Raw genomic sequence first — 20138 nt, 5'->3', positions numbered from 1 at the left:
CAGCTACATCTGAAACCTATAAGCATGGTGGGTGTTTCCATGTAATGGTGCATTTACACATAGGCAAGACGCGTTATGAATGTCATATTTGCGTCCTTCTTGGCATATTCCTGACATTCTTAATGTGACTTAACGCATTTGAATAGGTTTCTTAATAGTGCGTGATATTCGTGATTTTCGTGGAGCATGTTTTTGGCTGTCAAAAACATTTCACACGAATGTCACGCACCACCCTCATTTTGCCTCATGTCGTGGAGGTCGCAAATGAGCGCATTGATCCGTCTTGATTAGTGGTGATCCTTAATAGACCATGACAGTGTTCTTCTCTGACGTGCGCACAATTAAACCCTGCTGCACTGCATTCAGTTTCATTGCTGCAACATGCCAAAGGACAGTGACCCAGAGTTAGCTAAAAGTCTCGTTCCAATGCTCATTAGCGCGCTCCTGCAGGTCCTCCTCCATTCTAACTAAGCCTAACTAAGCATGCAGTCACAAAGTTCTTCTGCTGTGGCTTTTGAGGAGTAAACTGGAGTATCTGAATTGTTCAGCAACTGACAGCGGGATGAATATGGGGGTATGTGTGGAGACAATTCGCCTCATTCACAATATGGCAGAACGTAATGATGCACTGTTACGCGCAATAGTGCGCAACAACGCGGAACATTATTCTTGACTGCGTAATGGTTCCTGATAATTCTCCAACAACATGTGCCATTAATCGTAACATATGGTAACACTTCAGCTTGGGACTCTGGCGAGGGTGGTTGCATCTCCTTCTCTATCCTCAATCTCTGCTCCAAACTTCAAAGTCCCTACTTCACCGGACTGTGAATTCTTCAAACTATACTTGGATTAACCATGGAAATGATCAGCTCGTCTGTGAATGCTACAGACACAATTTTTTCAACAAGGAAATCAGGGCTGGGTGACCCTTTGTGCCCAGATGGAACCTACCCTGCGGGTTACATTCTCGACACCTGGGAGAAGTAGCATGTTGCGTGTTTGGTACCACTCTCTGTGGAGGACGTTGAAGATTTATTTATATTTGGTTTTATTGTGGAAGGGCTGGTACTTATTGTTTTATGTGCTGCTTGTCCTACTGGAGAACTGGCAAGATGGCTGCTACCAGAACCACGACCCCTCACCTGTCCATCATGATTAATGAGTTGGGCAAGGAGATACATTCTCAAACTTGAACTCAGATGTAAGATGGTTAACATATTGAAGCAAATGTATGCCTTGCAAAGGAAGATGTCGGAGACCAGGGAATACTCAAATTGGATTTGGTCAGTCAGAGGAGCTGCAAATGTTGTTTCTCTGCTGAACTCTAAACATGGCAGGCTTATCAGCCTCCAAAGGTCAAAACGTCCTGCTGTTTTCTTCCAGAAGAAGTTCTACGGCCTTGGTGAACCATTCGGCTGCCCTCTTATCTTCTGCCCTCCCCAACAGTCTGGTGTTGTCAAGGCAACTCCAGACATTATGCACACACTGACAGAAACATACAAACTCATCTGACTGATGCAAACTCATCTCATCTGCACACGACACACGCCCCCCCCCCCCCCCCCCCCACCACCACTACTACCCTCCTTGCCTCCGCCTTGCCACTCCCCCCGAGCTCGCATCTGCACAGGACACTGCTGTGGCCCCACCACATTCACATTGCCTCAATTTGAATGACAGACTGTCTTAGTTTGGTTTTCACAAACACTTTTAGTGCAACTCAGACACATCTTCAGTGATGTACGCTGGGGTCATTGGGTGTTTCGGGTCTCTCCATATCATACACCCTTGCCAAGGCAACCCAGCCGGGGGTGATCAGGCCCCCAGCTTGTGTCTGAGTAGCTTTAAAATCAAAATCAAATCAAATTTTATTTATTAACCCTGACCCTAACCCCTAACCCTAACCTTGGATAACCAACCTCAAACCCAAACACAACCCCTACATTGGAGTACACACTTAAGAACAGTCTACTGGGACACATATATGTGTGTGTGTGTAGGTATAATATATACACACATACACACAATACTTAATACTTACCTGATTTTGTTAATAGTTCAAGACTGTTCTGAGCAAATATACAGTTAACATTTAATTGTAAATATGTACATAAATGATAGTTCTTAAAATTCATGTTCAATATATGAACAAACAAAAAATACAAATAAAGATAAAAAAAAAAAAAAATAATAAAAAAAAAATAAAAATAATAATAAAATAATACTTACCATTTTCTTATACATACTTACCTTTTATTTTGACAGACGGGGCATCCTTCTGTTCCTATTGACCTTTTTGACCCCGTTTCATTCTAAGTTAAATTCTTTTCTTTTCTGACCTGAAGTTCTTGTTAAAAGGCTGAGTTTGTCGTCACGCCCCCTATAAGAGGACCCTCAGCCCTCTGCAGCTCATTTCCACATCGAACTGTTTATACAGAGACTGCTACTTGCTGCTTCGGACACTGAACTAACAGTCTTTTTCAAGACTTTTTCACCGTGCTCCAACGCCTGAAGAAGACCTCTAACGGTAGAAACGTCGCGACGGAGCACTTTTTTCAATTTTTTGGCCATATTAATTTTTTTAGCAAGCTAACTAGCTTGTTAACGCTTTCGACACGGCATTACACGCCGACACCGAAATGTCCGGCTGGACATTAGTTAGGAACAGACGCCGACCCAGGCTACAAATGGACTACGACCATGGGGGGTTTTTTGAGCGAGGGAGTGCCCGTGCACCTCCGTCTATACGTCAGGGACGGAGCGCTAACTTTAATGCTAACCTGCCAGCGCCACCTCGCTTCAAAAATACTCGTTCCACTAATCATGTACAACGTTCCTACATGGATGTTGTCCGTGGTTCCGGACACCGTGGCCGTTATTATGAACGGTCCCGGTCCCGGTCCCGGTCGGGTTCGCGTACCAACACACGTGGTACCACCTCCGCCATGCGGAGGCCTGCAGGCCGCGATCTCGCGAGATTGATTCGCATAATGTTTAAGACTATTAAAGTCATGCATCATTTGAATAATCTTTTGGATGAGAGTGATGGATCAGCAAACATTATGCTGGACAAAAAAGTGGACGATCTGTCCAAATGTATCAGACCAGCCCTGGCATCTGATAACATCCTGATGCTTCTCTGGGGGAATGCTAAGCAGTGGGGTCAGTTTGCTAAGCAATCACTGGAGGAACACTACACAGACACACTACAGACACTTCTGGACACACTCTCAGGCACGTTCTATCCAGACTGGCCTGAGGCCTTAGCTGTAGCAGAGCGCTGGGCACTGCGTAATTACCCACGACTCACAGACTACACGCTGGATCGGGCCCGCACGTTTATTACAGACTGCCTACTGACACAAACACACCCACCTGAGAGGTCAGAAAAAACACCTGCTCCTCCAGTTGTGCGTCAGCCTCCTGTCCCACCACCATCTCCTCCATGCGCCACTGTGTCCACTTCTCACACTCCAGCGTTACGCGCGGCACAGAACACAGGCACGCGCCAGACTGCTGTTCACACTCCACGGACAGATCTGAATGTCCCAAACAGAGAATTTTTTTTACTGCCCTGGGGGGTCATACATTGCCTCTGAGAGACATGCACACAAACCACCATTATGCATTCAGCCATCTCGCATGCATAATGACTTCCCTACTGTCTCTCACTCTCAGGCCTTGTCTCCTCCACGGTCAACTGTGTGCGGCACAGCCCACACTTCTAATTTTGAGAAGCCACCTGATCCACCTGACCTGAGTTTAGGCCCTGCTTTGCCTCCTCCGGTTGCTTTGGAACAGCGAGTGGTGAAATTTAGGGTCCCGGCAGTCTCCGTGGACAGAGAGGAAAACTTAGAGACCGAGTTGGTCCAAGTTTTCCCACGCCCTTCACCTCCTATTTCTGAGTCCCAGTGCTCAGATGGTTCTGCTGCAGAGTGTGGAGCTCTCATAGACCACTACACTGAGGCCCTCTCTGACCATGAGGACTCTGATGTGTCAGAGGATGACCTACCACCTGAATCTGCACCTGTGTGAGGTCACTTCAGAGTGAATGTACACACAGGCACCTCACGTAAAAAACGTGATTGGAAATTGAGAGTGACTGAGCCCATTTTAATTATTGGTGATTCCAACCTCAGCCGCATCAGCACACATGACTATCCTGGTGTGCAGATTGACTCCTATCCTGGTGCCACATTTCGTAATGCAGGTGACCTGATGCAGAGAGTGGACAAACAAATTGATGTCCAAAAAATTGTTCTTTCCTTTGGGATCACTTAACGACATTGTGACCCCAAGGCCACAACAGTGAAACAACTCCTGCATGTGGTTAGAGAGACTAAGAGACAGTTTCCATATGCTGAAATTTGTGTACCACTAATCAACTATTCACCAGAACTTCCCCAAGAACAACAAAACAATCTGATTGACCTGAACACATACATTTTTAAAAATCTCACCTACATTCATCTCATTGACGATGACCTCTTCCACACGACAGATGACCTTGTACACTGTTCCCCAGACACTGCACAACGGATTCTGAACCATTGCGCTGAGGAGTTAAATTTCCCAAGCCCCTGAATGTCAGAGAGAGGGGCTCTGGGAATTTTCCATGTCCCCATAGTGATGTGTTGTTTCTGAGCAAAAGTTTTAAACCCACTCCCACACAATTACACATACTGAATAAAGGCCTTTCATTTATTCCCACACACTCTTTCACACATTCTGACAAATTACAACTTGAATATTGATTTACAGTGCTACCACAGGAAAGTGGATTTAGCTTTATATTTTAAAAACAAGGAAAAACCCACATTGGAGGAGCAGAATTCTCTTGCTGGGCGTTTCCATCTGCCCACTGGATGGCGCCCTCCCCTCACTGAACTCCCTCTGGAAGCTGTTTATCTACACAAACATGATACAAGAATCCTGAAACATGATTTTATTAGACTTAAAGAGAAACACAATTTAACACCTGATGAATTATTGGAACTGAATAATTTAAAAGAGAATAAAAATATAGTGATTAAACCTGCAGACAAAGGTAATATGGTTGTCATCATGGATTTAGACCAATATAAATATGAGGTACATAGACAGCTTTCAGACGGTGTTTATTACACTCCACTACAAACACCAATCTTTCAAGACACCATTCCTATGGTACACAGCATATTGGATACACTACACAAAAATAAATACATTACAGCAAAGCAAAAAAGTTATTTAAAAGGAAGACCGGATCCCAGAGAAAGACGCTTTTACATCTTACCTAAAATACATAAAGAAAAAGATAAATGGACTGTACCTAATGAAATCCCTCCAGGCAGACCCATAGTTTCGGATTGTGGTAGTGAGACATATGCCACAGCAGAATATATTGATTTTTATCTCACACCATTATCAATAAAACACCCATCATATGTCAGAGACACCACCCATTTCATCCAAGCTGTCAGGGAATTGGCTGTGCCTGCACATGCTTTATTTTTTACCATTGACATTGACGCATTATATACTAATATTCCAATTGAAGCAGGTATCCAAGCAGTTAAAGAGATTTTCTTGAAATTCCCAGATGAATCCAGACCAGATGAAGAATTACTACAGTTGTTACGAATTAATTTGACCAGGAATGATTTTATGTTTGATGGCAAATATTATTTACAAATTAAAGGCACAGCAATGGGCAAACGCTTTGCCCCTGCTTATGCAAACATTTTCATGGCCAAGTGGGAATCTGAAGTTTTGGCCATATGCCCCAAAAAACCCTTACATTATTTACGGTATTTGGATGATATATTTGGCATATGGGTGGATTCTGAATCAGAATTTAAAGATTTTTTAAACACCTTGAATACGTTTGACCCATCAATCAAAATTAAACACACCCAAAGTTATCAGTCGGTAGATTTCCTAGACACTACAGTCTTTAAAGGCCCATCTTTTGTACAGTCCCAGAAGGTAGATGTAAAAGTTTTTTTCAAACCTACAGACACCCATGCACTTTTGCACAGGAGTAGTTTTCATCCCCATTTTACATTTGCAGGCATTCTCAAGTCCCAGCTGCTTAGATTTCACAGGATCTGTACTAGGCCCTGTGACTTCTATGAAGCTACTAGAGTGTTGTTTAGGACCTTGAGGCAAAGGGGATACTCGCGTACCATGCTGAGAGCCTGTCTCCGCTCTTTTCAACAACCAGGAGCAGAGCGAAAGGATCAACTCATCCCTCTCATCACTAAGTTCTCCTCCTCCACACTCAGATTTAACCGCCTCCTGAAACAAAATTTTACACATTACATTACTGAAAGTGGACTGATTCCAACACACACAGTTATTTCGGCCTACAGAAAACACAAAAAATTTGAAGGATATTTTGATTAGAGCCTGTGTACCATCTCCTACTCCTGTGCTCAAAAAACCTACTGCATTAGATGATTTTTTCCTGCCCTTAAAATTGGTTAAAAGTAACCATACTGGTACTATTTCTCCTATTTTTCAGTCCTTTTCTCCGGCTTCCTGTAATTTGGTTTATATAATTTTTTGTGCAACCTGTGGGAAACAATATATTGGACAAACACAAAACACACTTTTAATCAGATTCACACAACACAGATACAATTTGAAACATAAAAAAGAGATACATACCCCAGTTGTCCGTCACTTTCTGACCCATGGCATTGATTCCATCCGCCTGTCTGGCCTGGAGTCAGTTTCCACCTGGAGCAAAAGTGAAAGAATTAGAGCAGAAAACAAATGGATTAGACAGCTTTCAACAAAATTTCCACATGGACTTAATGGGAACATAGGGGTCACTGTGGGTTACCCGAATTTACCCGAACCTGCCCACTAACCTTACTCTTACACCCTAACTTAACCTAACCCTAACCTCAACCCTTGCCCATAGCCCTAACCCTAACCTGGACTTAACCTAATTCAACCTAATCCTAACTCCTGGCCCTAACCCTAATCCCTGGTCCTAACCCTTTGGCCCTAACCCTAACCTCTGGTCCTAACCCTAACCTTAACCCAACCTGACTTAACCTAATCTTAACCCCTAACTTTAACCCATTGCCCTAACCTCAACCCAACTTACCTTAACCTAATCCTAACCCCCAACATAACCTCTGGCCCTAACCTTAACCCTACTCCTAACCCTAACCCTGGATAGTCATGATTTGGAGGGTTTAATAAAATTGGCCAGATTTCCAGAGATGAGAGCTGCTCCATCCAAAGTGGGATGGATGCCGTCTCTCCTAACAAGACCAGGTTTTCCCCAGAAGCTTTTCCAATTATCTATGAAGCCCACCTCATTTTTTTACATGAATATTTAAATTTTTTATATTTATATGAACGTTAACGTCACCAATCAATCAATCAATCAATTTTATTTATATAGCACCAAATCACAACAAACAGTTGCCCCAAGGCGCTTTATATTGTAAGGCAAGGCCATACAATAATTACGTAAAAACCCCAACAGTCAAAACAACCCCCTGTGAGCAAGCACTTGGCGACCAGTGATCAGAATGTTATCAAACGCACCAAATTCATCTAAGAATTCAGAATATGGGCCAGGAGGCCTATATACACTGACAAAATAATACGGCTGATTTTTATTCTTCTGACTGTTGTGTGTTGGGGGGGTTCGGCTGGACATTTTGGTGTTCTTTTCTTTTCTTTGCTCTCCAGGTGGTATGCAAGCTGATTTATTGTCTGTGGAGAAGGTGCTGGCAGAAGAGTCCTTCACCCTCATCAACATGATGTGCAGCACCTGTGGATGATGCTCACGTGCAACCTTAAAGACTTTCAGCTGAAGCAGATAATGAGATGGCGTTCTGCATTTAAGCCATGTGTGATTCAAGCAGAATTGCCGGGAACTCGACCTTGTGGTGTTCGTTTGTGAGACGCTGAGGACCGCGCCTGGGTTTGACACATCGTGCCTGTGAAGGAGGAAGGGTGAGGGACACATGCTGTCAGCACACATCAGAGGTGATTTGATTGTCTGAATAACTGTTAACAGTAATTTGGTATTTTGTTACGCAGTATATGTGAATATTGATGAGAGTTGTGCAGCTTGCTTCTCACTGCCGTGGCGTACGGACTGATGATCCTCCACCTGTTGTGAGAAGCTGCTCATTTACATAAAGCTTAAATTCAGACCTGAATGTGTTGCTGATAGTGTGTGCCTTTGAAGGATATTAGTTGTAGCTGCTGACTTACCTTTTCTATCCTTCGCAGAGTCGGTTTGTCGTGTCCACCTGGGGGGTGCTTGGCGGTGAACGTGGGTCCAGGAGCGCCGGGCTTCGATCCTTTTGGGCGCTGGAGAGCGCGCCGTCCTTCACTCCGCCAGACAGACGCATTTTTATTTTTGTACACTTTGTATTGCACAGAAGGGGGAAAATAAATTGTTTTGTTATTGGAACTGCTTTCGGGTTGTTTTAGCGCTGGGTTCCGTCAGACGCAGGTCCGCTCCTCAACCCGCGTTGACACATAACACTGACCTTGGCAATACTTGGCATCGTGGGCAAAGCAGAAAATCAGATGCTCAAACGAGTTATGTTTCTGGCCTACAACATCTAATAAGTTAAACCTTGATTTATAAATAAGAGCAACACCACCGCCTTGCTTTGCATCATGAGGGACGTCGCTAAATGTGTACGCTGGTAGGCAGGCCTCATTTAAGGGGTGGATAGCTGTAGGTTTAAGCCAGCTTTCACATAACCCAATCATATCTAAGTGATGATCCATAATTAGATCATTAATCAACAATGGTTTTGAGGACAGTGATCTTATGTTAATGAGACCCAGACTAAGGACCTCAGTGGGGCTGACAGTTGGACTATTTGGATTTAGGGGTGGTTCCAGAGTAGCATATATAAGATGCCTGGAAGTAGGTTTAGGTTTGTGACATTCCACACGGGTTGTAGTTAAAAAAAATTGATTGATAGTTAGTAGATACTAAATCTTTGATACTGCTGGAACAGCCAACGGTCCATCCTCAATTTCAGCGTCATCCAATGTAGTAATGAGTATTAACTTTGCAAAACATATCCCTCTGTTTTTTATGGACACATCTATGGAAACAGGCCACAGTCTCAACTTGATAAATTTTCCTCCTTGGCCTTGATTTTCTGCAGTTATTCTTATTTTTGCCATGCCGCCAGCTGAGTGAAATTGCTGGCATAAAGGAGAAAGCAGCATGTTGACTGTCCTATCTCTTCTTTTCTTGATATTCTTACTGGGACAGAGACAATCTCTGCAGGTTTCTTGTAATGTGGTGGACAGAGTTAGACTGTGATGTCATCATCATGGGAGGAAGTTATTGTTTTTGAAGTCTGTCTCTTGAGCTTTCACGAAACCTGCAGAATTTGCATGTGTAGCAGTTAAAGTCTCCATGGGCAGTCTGCAAACTTCTGTGGTGCTGAACATATGCACATAAAGGTTTTGCTGTTTTTTTGTTTTGTTTTTTTACTGGAATGGGCAGTGAGGTTTGAGGGAGGCTTAATAAAGACAGCTCTCAAAACCCCTCTGCATAGGCCCATAAATCATTTATTTTGCAGTACTGTTTTAAGTCCCTCTTATTGATGTTTCTGATTTAGTCTGGGAATTTGTTTTCACCCTTTCAAAAATCTGTTTATGATGTGACACTGAATCTATGTAAAACTGATGCTTTGAGTTTTAGGTGTAACACAATAATAAATAATAATTCATTTTATTTATAGTGCCCTTTTCATCAGTGATCTCAAAGGGCTACAGGATAAAAAGATACAATAAGAGCAAAAAACAAAACAAAACAAGCCAAGCAGTCATATTTTAAAATGGAAAGAATTTAAAATAAACATCTAAAAGGATGGACCATAGGTTTTGTTAAAGAGAAATGTCTTTAGACTCCTTTTAAAACAGTCAGTGGATTGTGGTGCCCTCAGGGGGGGCATTCCACAGGCATGGGGCAGCAGCACAGAAGGCCCTATCTCCCATGGTTCTTAGCCTGGTTCTGGGTGTGTGAAGGAGATTTAAGTGAGTGGAGTGGGAGGAACGTGTTGTTTTGTGGGTTGAGGAGTTCTTTGAGGTGTGTGTGTGTGGGGGGGGGGGGCATGTCCATAGATACATTGGTGTGTAAGGAGGGAGACCTTGTATTCAATCCTGGTGGATTCAGGAAGCCAGTGGAGTGAGTGGAGCATGGGGGTAATGTGCTCATGTTTGTGCACTCTCATCAGCATCCTAGCTGCAGAGTTCTGGATGTACTGGAGCCTCTGCAGGTTCTTGCTAGGATCTTGATGAGAAGTGCACTGCAGTAGTCCAGTCTGGAGGAGAGACCAGCTTTTCAGCATCTGAGAGGGAGAGAATGGGGCGGAGTTTGGCGATAGAAACCATCAAGCTGCTGTTGTTAGCCAATACTCAGGCCAGACCAAATGCATTCCTTAATTAAAAAAAAAAAAAACATTTATCCACCAACAGTTTGAGGTTAGCTAGTCCTCAAATTCTGCAAAAGCAGGAAGCCAGTAGCTGTCTTTATGTTCCAACTTGGTTCTTGCTGCATTGCGTTTCTTCTGTTGCTGGACTTTCTTTATCTTTGAAATCTGTACAGCTGCGAGGCAGATCATGCAGAGCTGTAAGAGAAACACACACACATTTTTTTAATTATTATTTGGTTGTGCTGTGAGTGTTGTAACCAAGATCCACTGTTTTTCTGCCAACTGAACACAAACACTTTTAAAAAATCATGCTGCAAAGAACGATTTTTTTTTTCACCTGTATTTGGTGGCATGGTTAGTGAGAAAGCGATCCATTTCTACTTTGGACACATTTGACTTCTGTCACCTCAAACTTCAGCAGTTCTACCAACATGCAGTTCTTCAGCTGTAAAAACTGTTCATATTTAACACTAAGACGACTGTGTGGACTAGTCAGTATTCTTTGTTGTCCCATTGAAAGCACTGTGGATGTGTCAAGTATTCAGGTATTACTTCACGTAGTAAGAGGCTGGCAGTCAGACCAGCAACCAGTAGCAGGTTCTGCTTGGTCCACCACATGATCTTCTCCAGGCAGCCAATGGTCAAGACATACTGGCTGGCCAAGCTTTCATCCAGCTCCTGCACACCATAACCACACATGGTGTTCAGAACAGTCTGCAGCCAAAACACAGCCAACCCAAAGCTTAGTGGTTGCACTCGGAGAAATGACAAACATACAAACATTAGCTTCAGTTTTGGAAAGAAACACATTTTTATTTGTTCTTTTGTGGAGATGCTTCTAAAAATTGCCTCCAGAAAATAACACAAAATGTTGAATTTAAACCGAACATTCCAGGACAACTTCTTGCTATACGATCTGGGTGCTACACTGTCCAGGTTTCTAAGTCCTAATATTGTGATATTTTGTGCACTTGAAATTAAAAGTAAAAACAAGAGCAAACAGATTTCTGATGTCCGCCAATCCGGATCTGGATCACCCCCAAAATTCAGTGGAATCTTCCATGCCCTAATATCTATCTGTGGTGGAAATGTGGTGAGAATCCGTGAATTAATTTTGAAGAAATCCTTCAAATACTACATAAAGGAAAATCTTGATCCAGGATCTGGATCTTGAGTCGGATCAACTCCAAAGTTCAGTGGAGTCTTCCATGCCCTAATATCTATCTGTGGTGTAAATTTTGTGTTTTGCCTGTGGCCATGACCCCATACGGTTTTCTGTGAATCACCTGTAGTTCATGTGTTGTTTATGCACCCCTGGGCTGTGTCTGTCATGTTTATGAATCGTATGTCTGCCTCCTGCTTTGTGTCCGTGTCTGGTGTGAGTCCTGTGTGTGTGTGTTTGTGTGTGTGCATGCAGGCATGCGTACCGCTGGTCTGGCGTATCTCTGAGTGGGTGCCTGTTTCCTGGTTTGTGTCTGGAGTCTCATGTGTGTTTCTGTCATGTGGTTCCCGTATGTATATGTTCACTTGTGCTTCTGTCATTTGTGTGTTTTCTTTTTCAGTGTCTTTTTCATGTGTGTATGTGGGCTTCTCCCGCTGTCTGTCTCCTTCAGGATGTGTCTGCTGTCTGTGTGTCTCAGTCAGTCCTCGGTTCCTGGTCCATCATGTCTCTGTATTTTGTACTCCTGTCGGGTCTCTGTGTTCCCCATCCTCTGGGTTCCTGGTGTTGTGGTTTTGGTTCTTCAGTGTCTATTATTGTGTTCTCTGTGGTTGGTCACCTTTCTTGTTTTATGTTGTTACTTGCATTTGTCTTTAGGTTTGTTATCTGATCAGTATTTGAGGGTTTATAATTTATCATGTTGTTTTTCTGTTCCATGTGTTTTTGTATTCTTTGTTCCTTGAGTTTTTCATGTATCCTTGTTATTTCCAGGCCGTTATGATTTTGCACCTGTCACTCAAAAGTTCTCCTGTTTATAGCCTCCCCGTTTGTCTTTACATTTGCCAGGCGATTGTCATGACTGCATGTGGCGTGGCACAGACAGTGGTAGGACATTGATCAAAACAAGATAAGATCAAAACATTGATCTTGTTTTGTGGAAGAAGAGTTGCTGGCGTTGTGTGTTCGCCGCTCGTCTGATTTTCTCAAGTTTTCTCGTGTGTAATTCGGTTTTTAGTGGCTTGAGTGTAATTTTTATTTTGGATATGTACTTAACGTGGTTTTTGGTCCTTCAGTGTGCGTTTTTAGTTATCTTTGATTGTTTATTGCCTGCTTTGCGCTGTACGACGCCGCACTTCACTCCCTCGGCTGGCGTGATGCTAAACTACTCTGCAGCTGAGCTACGAAGCTTGAACAACAATAATGTCCCTCGGGACATTCTCGCTATCAGAGAGCTTGGCTTGTTCCGCCGACGTCGCTGTGTCCACAGAGGCTCCCGGAGAAAGTTTGTGTTCCATCGAACTGGGTCGTCTGTGCCGGTCATCTGGTCAGCTGAGCGCATCGGTGCTCGGCGCCCACGTCATCAGAGCGCTGCAGCTTCTGGGAATTGTAGTCCTGATGTGACGACAACGGTTCCTGACACTCTCCGGGCGCTGGATGGAAAATGTGGAGTGGATTTTAAGATACTCAGGCCTATTCAAAGATGTCAGTCTGTCAAACCGACAGAAGTCTTCAGTTTGGGTCTTATTAACATCAGATCTTTGTCCTCAAAATCCCTGTTGATTAACAATCTAATTATGGATCATCATTTGGACATGATTGGGTTATGTGAAACCTGGCTCAAACCCACAGCTGTTCTTCCTCTGAATGAGGCCTGCCCACCAGGGTACACATTCAGTCACATGTCTCGTTGTGCGAAGCAAGGCGGGGGTGTTGCTTTTATCTATAAATCCAAGTTTACCTTCTTGACTGTCGGGGGGCATAAATATAATTCATTTGAGCATCTGACTCTCCGCTCTGCCCATGATGCTACATATTGTCAGGGTCAGAAGTATGGAAATCAGTCATGCCATGTTGTCACTGTTTATAGGCCTCCTGGCCCATATTCTGAATTTTTAGATTAATTTGGTGCATTCATCTCTAGCTTGTCAGCTAGTGTGGACAACATTTTGATTATTGGTGATTTTAATATTCACATAAATAAGCCCTTTGATCCCCTTTGCAAGTCATTTATGGAACTTGTGGATGCGCTGGGATTCCAGCAATGTATTCAGGATTCAACACATACTAGTGGAAATACCCTTGATCTGGTACTCACACGTGGCCTTGCTGTCACAAACATTGACATTTTGCCTCTTGCCTCGGTGATCTCTGACCACTCATTTGTTAGGTGTGCATTTATGTTGCCGCACCTAGTGGATCAAAAGCCTTGTCTTTCTTTGCGGCGACGCATTACTCCTTCAATTATGATAGAACTCAAAGCCAGACTGCCTGAAATTTTGGCCTCAGGGTTAGAGAATATTCAATCAGTAGATAGTCTTGCGGATGGCTTGAACTCAGCGCTCAAGGCCACACTGGACAAGGTTGCGCCACCTCTCTTGAGGACACGCCTTCCCAAGGCATACTCACCTTGGTTTAATGGTTACCTGCGTGACCTTAGGCAGAAGGCTCGAGGTTTTGAACGGAAATGGCGTAGTTCTAAGTTAGAGGTGTTCCATCTTGCATGGCGAGATGCTGTCTTGGATTATAAGCAGGCACTACTGGCTACAAAGTGTGCCTATTATTCTGATTTGATTAATAAAAATAAGCATAATTCCAAGTTTTTGTTTGAAACTGTAGCACTTCTTATTCATGGACAGCCACCTGTTATTCACTCTCCTTTCTCAGCACAGGACTTCTTGGATTACTTCGAGAAGAAAATTGAGGATATTAGGTTGAGTATATCTCAGCAGGCTTTGGCCCAACCACTGCATACTGCTGTGGAGGTGGATGCGCCCACTGAGGTGGTATCCAGATTTACAGATTTTGATGGTATCTCGCTAGGCGCATTGATGAAGCTCGTGACGTCTACTAAAAGCACAACCTGTTTAATTGATCCTATACCAACAAAACTGTTTAAGGACCTGTGGCCCATTCTTGGACCAACTGTGCTGGAAATTATAAATCTCTCATTAACTTCTGGATCTGTTCATAAGTGTTTTAAGTCTGCAGTGATCAAACCATTACTTAAAAAATCTAATCTCGACCCGAGTGTATTGAAGAATTATAGACCGATATCAAATCTGTCATTTTGTTCTAAAATCCTGGAAAAAGTGGTCTCGCGACAGCTCGTGGACTACCTCACTGAGAATAATCTTTTTGAGCCACTGCAGTCTGCTTTTAGAAAATTTCACTCCACAGAGACAGCACTTACTAAAGTAGTGAATGACCTTTTGCGAGCAATGGACTCGGATATCACTACGGTCCTGGTGCTGCTGGATCTTAGTGCTGCATTTGACACTGTGGATTACCATATTCTACTCAATAGGCTGGAGAATCACTTTGGGATTACTGGAACTGCTCTTGCATGGTTGACGTCGTACCTGTCCAGTCGTTCCTACTGTGTATTGTGTAATGGAACCTCCTCCGATCGTAGAGACATGAAGTTTGGGGTTCCTCAGGGATCCGTTTTGGGCCCCTTGCTTTTTTCTCTTTATGTAGCACCCCTCGGGAATATATTGCGGCGTTTTGGGATTCCCTTTCATTGCTATGCTGATGACACTCAATTGTATATGCCAATAACTGCTGGTAATCTTACTCACATAAAATCCTTGGAAGATTGTCTTGCATCAGTAAGAAGTTGGATGTCTAGTAACTTCCTACTTTTAAATTCTGATAAGACTGAAGTTATGGTTTTTGGTCCAGCGAGATATCGGCATCAATTTGATCAGCTAGCATTTAGCTTAGGTCCGTGTGTTATACATCATACGGATAAAGTGAGGAACCTTGGAGTAATTTTTGATCCTGCGTTGTCCTTTGATCTCCACATTAGAGACATTACAAGGACTGCCTTCTTCCATTTGCGAAATATAGCGAGGATTCGTCCTATTCTGTCTATGGCAGATGCTGAGACTTTGATTCATGCGTTTGTCTCTTCTAGATTGGACTCTTGTAATGCTCTATTCTCTGGATTACCGCAGTCCAGGATCAGGGGTCTTCAATTGGTTCAGAATGCTGCTGCCAGACTTTTGACACGGAGCAGAAAGTTTGACCACATTACGCCAATCTTGGCGTCCCTGCACTGGCTTCCTGTTTCTGCAAGATCGGATTTTAAAGTACTGATTTTAGTTTATAAAATTGTTCATGGACTTGCACCTCCCTATCTGGCTGACTTGATAAGCCCCTATGTACCAGCTCGGGCCCTGCGTTCTCAGGGTGCAGGACTTCTGTGTGTTCCCAGGGTGAATAAAAAGTCTGCCGGTCACAGAGCTTTTTCCTATCGTGCCCCAGCTCTGTGGAACGATCTGCCGGCACACATTCGGCAGTCGGACACTGTGGAGACCTTTAAATCACGTTTAAAGACTCATTTATTTTCCGTTTTATCATTAGTGTTATGATGTGTTTTTAATCTTCTATTCTTTTACTTCTGTCTTTCTTTTATGGTTGTTTTTATTGTGTTTTAAATTTTTAATTGTTTTTTATGTTGTGAAGCGCCTTGAGACGATTTTGTCGTGAATTGGCGCAATATAAATTAATAAATTTGAATTTGAATTTAGGACACACTATGCAGACTCACAGGCTGAAGTGTGGAGGTAAAAATGAGCTTTATCAAGAAACAGGCAATGGTCTGGTACACAAAAGGCAGTCAGCGGTGCGGCAGTACAGACAAGCGAGAAGCAGATTTGTAGTTCAGTACACAAGCAGGGGTCAGGTTCACGGCGTGGCGGAGAGCGAGTCAAACAAGCAAAGTCAAAAACGAAGCAACAGACTGTGACAAAGTAGGCGAGGATGTGACACACGATCAACAAACTAGCAGGGAAGTGAGGGACTGTGAGAGCTTCAACACCAGGGGAGTTAGGGTTAGGGTTAGGTTCAAGAAGGGGAGTGGCCAGACAAGACAGGTTGGCGTGACAGACAAAACAATTCAGTGCCAGAGACACACCCACAACCAACAGAGACAAAAAGAACTGAATACCACAAACTGATGTGCTCATGTGACAGGACCCAGAAACTAAAAGGCAGAGACTTAACTAAGGCAGAACTCACCAAATGGACATACAAGAGTAACAAATACAACCTATGATCAAACAAACAGATACGTGTAATACTAACAATCTAGTGATGAACGGAACAGATGACTACAGAATAAAAGGTGATACAATAACTGATAAAGTGGCAAGCAGACTAATGACTAACTAGAAAAAATGATTGACAGAGAATGAAATACACAACCAAAGGAACATAACCAGGAGAAAACACAAGATAATCAGTAACCAAAACCAGGGACTAAAGCATAATACACTAAATGTGATAAAACTAAACTGAGACCTAAGTAACTAAAGGAACCATGAGTGAAAGAACACAAATGCACAACAATGAGCAATACAAAAAAAAAAAAACTACAAATTGGACAAGAACAAAGACAAAACTAAATACATGGCAACCAGGTGATACAAAGAAAATAAATGAAACAAAACTAATCATAAACAGAGCATAACAAGATGAGAAGACACAAGACAGAGATAAACAGAAACCACAGACAGAATAATCAAAACCAGCAGTGAGGCAAAATGAGGAAGATATGACCAGGACCCTGAATGGGCCAAATCCTGACAGCGATTAATGTTACATTTGTCTGCTCATGTGTAGTGTTGTTTCATCTCATGATCTGTTTTATATTTGCTACGTGTGCAAGTACACCTTTGGATATTCGTGCACCGGGTTGTCATCTGTCTTTAGTTTAATTGTCCCCCATCACACCTCCCAGTTATTTTTCTGCCTTGTGTTTTGTGTTGGATATTTTTTTGTATGCACATACCGGCATATGCTTGTTTTGTTTTCACTTGGACCATTAAAGCACTTGGTTTGTACTCTCAGTATTGTGTCCTGGTTGCCTGTTTACTTGGGGTTGAGGTTAGGGTTAGGGTTAGGGTGAGAGCCAGCCTGCCCTCCATCCAAGACTTATACCAGTTCATGACCAAAGAGCAAGCTGGTAACATCTCTGCAGACCCCTCACACCCTGGACACACAGTGTTTAAACTCCTCCCCTCTGGTAGATGTTACAAAGCTCTGTACATCAAAACAGCAAGACACAGGAACAGTTTCTTTATACAGGCCGTCACACTGATGAACAACTTAACCTGCCATAATATACAAATAATGAATGATTATGAGTTCAATGGTACAACTATTTCATGAGGTGAAAGATAGAATGTACCATTCAACAAGGTGAAACGGAATGAAATATTTGTTCCATTGAAAGTGTTATGTGTCGGACGCAGCTCGGAGAACCGACCAGCGTTTGAAGGACCCAGTATGAAATAAGCAGAGCACGGTACAAAGGCTAACTGAATTTAATACATAACAGTGATACAAAACAACAAAAGAGTGTGCGGTCTGGCGTGGTGGTGATACGGTGCGCTCCCAGCAGCGCTAACGGTCCGGAGCCAGAAGCCGTTTGGACCCAAGGACCCCGCCGACACCCCCCAGGTGGCCGCAACAAACCGAGTCTGTGAAAGAAGGAACCATTATGTGAGTCCACACTCTACACACAGAGAGACCACTCAAAGGTGTACATAAACAGCAAACAGTTCCTGGCTTAATTACTAATCAGCTTCCCAACCTGCAGGCATGGAACATCCAGTTCACAAAACTCCACTGCAGTGGAAGCTGATACATGACTAACGTACAGCTCAATATAATAAGGTGTGAGGGACACCACATTTACTGACTGTATAAACGTTAGTCACAAAATCTAACGTACCTCAGGAAGTGTGCTGACGAGCGTGAGACCTCACCCCCTCCTCTTTCACAGACCGTGCATCAAACCCTGGACGTTCTCTGCATCCACTGATGATGAGATGGCTCCCGAGACGACGATCTCACCCGTCTGGTCACAAGGTCGAGTCTCTGGCAAATACACACTGTATACTCCAGTCTTAAATGCCACCATGTTCCAATCCATATAGATGCACCACAGCTGTGAGTCCTGACGAGCCGCAGGTGATCAGGGTGAGGTCCTGATAACCTCAGCAACACAGCCACTCAGTCCCAAATGCAAGCCACCTGGAAGGAAAACCAAAAGACAGAAACAAAAAGGCAGCCAGGCCCCCCAGCCATACAACAGAAAGAATGAAAAACATTCATTATTTGTTTTATATCTTCTTCTTTGTCTTTCGGCTGTTCCCGTTAGGGGTCGCCACAGCAGATCAATCGTTTCCATCTCACCCTGTCCTCTGTATCTTCCTCTGTCACACCAACCACCTGCATGTCCTCCCTAAGTACATCCATAAACCTCCTCTTTGGCCTCCATCTTCTCCTCCTGCCTGGTGGCTCCATCCTCAGCATCCTTCTCCCTATATACCCTGGGTCCCTCCTCTGCACATGTCCAAACCATCTCAATCTCACCTCTCTGACTTTGTCTCCAAACTGTCCCACCTGAGCTGTCCCTCTGATATGTTCATTCCTAATCTTGTCCATTCTCATCACTCCCAAAGAGAATCTCAACATCTTCAGCTTCGCCTCCTGTCTTTTTGTTAGTGCCACCGTCTCTAAGCTCTCCAACATAGCTGGTCTCACTACTGTCTTGTAGACTTTCCACTTCACTCTTGCATATATTCTTCGGTCACAAATCACACTCTCACTCTCATACCACACTCTCCATTACTTTGAAAAGTTGACCCCAAATATTTAAACCCATCTATTTTCACCACTTCTGCTCCTTGTAACTGCACTATTCCACTGGGCTCCCTCACATTCACACACATGTACTCAGTCTTGCTCCTACTGACTTTCATTCCCCTTCTCTCCAAAGCATATCTCCACCTCTCCAGACTAGACTCAGCTTGCTCTCTACTGTCACTACAGATCACAATGTCATCTGCAAACATCATAGTCCATGGAGACTCCTGTCTGATCTCATCCGTCAACCTGTCCATCACCAAACAAGAAAGGACTCAGAGCTGATCCTTGCTGTAATCCCACCTCCACCTTGAATGAGTCTGTCATTCCGACTGCGCATCTCACCGCTGTCACACTATTCTTGTACATGTCCTGCACTACCCTAACATACTTCTCTGCCACTCCAGACTTCCTCATACAATACCACAGCTCTTCTCTTGGCACCCTATCATAAGCTTTTTCTAAGTCCACAAACACACAATGTGCGTTTGTGGACAAGCAAACATTGCATCTGTAGTGCTCTTTCTCGGCATGAAACCACATTGCTGCTCACAGATCTTCACCTGTTTTCTAAGCCTAGCTTCTACTACTCTGTCCCATAACTTGATGGTGTGTCTGATCAACTTAATGCCTCTGTAGTTACTGCAGCTCTGCACATCACCCTTGTTCTTGAAAATAGGAACCAGCACACTTCGTCTCCACTCCTCAGGCATCCTCTCACTTTCCAAGATTTTATTAAGCAATCTGGTTAGAAACTCCACTGCCATCTACCTAGACATTTCTATGCCTCCACTGGAATGTCATCTGGACCAACTGCCTTTCCACTCTTCATCCTCTTCATAGCAGCCCTCACTTATTCCTTGCTAATCTCTTTTACTTCCTGATTTACTCTCACCACA

The 20138-nt window shown here is 43.5% G+C and overlaps 1 protein-coding gene across 1 annotated transcript in view; it reads right to left on the bottom strand.

The window, feature by feature from the left end:
- Positions 1-9938: 9938 nt before the first annotated feature.
- Positions 9939-20138, bottom strand: part of LOC117519422 (tetraspanin-33-like) — a 32234-nt gene continuing 22034 nt past the window's right edge. Inside the window, exons 3-4 of the mRNA XM_034180771.1 lie at positions 10977-11138; positions 9939-10619 (exon numbers count right to left, since the gene is read on the bottom strand). Of these exons, the coding sequence (XP_034036662.1) occupies positions 10479-10619; positions 10977-11138 (303 nt within the window). The 3' untranslated portion in view covers positions 9939-10478. The remainder of the gene's footprint in view (positions 10620-10976; positions 11139-20138) is intronic.

The sequence above is a fragment of the Thalassophryne amazonica genome, chromosome 10 (genome assembly GCF_902500255.1).
Source record: "Thalassophryne amazonica chromosome 10, fThaAma1.1, whole genome shotgun sequence".
Taxonomy (NCBI): Eukaryota; Metazoa; Chordata; class Actinopteri; order Batrachoidiformes; family Batrachoididae; genus Thalassophryne; species Thalassophryne amazonica.
The sequence above is the reverse complement of the archived record's forward strand: the minus strand, read 5'-3'. Positions and strand labels throughout refer to the sequence as shown.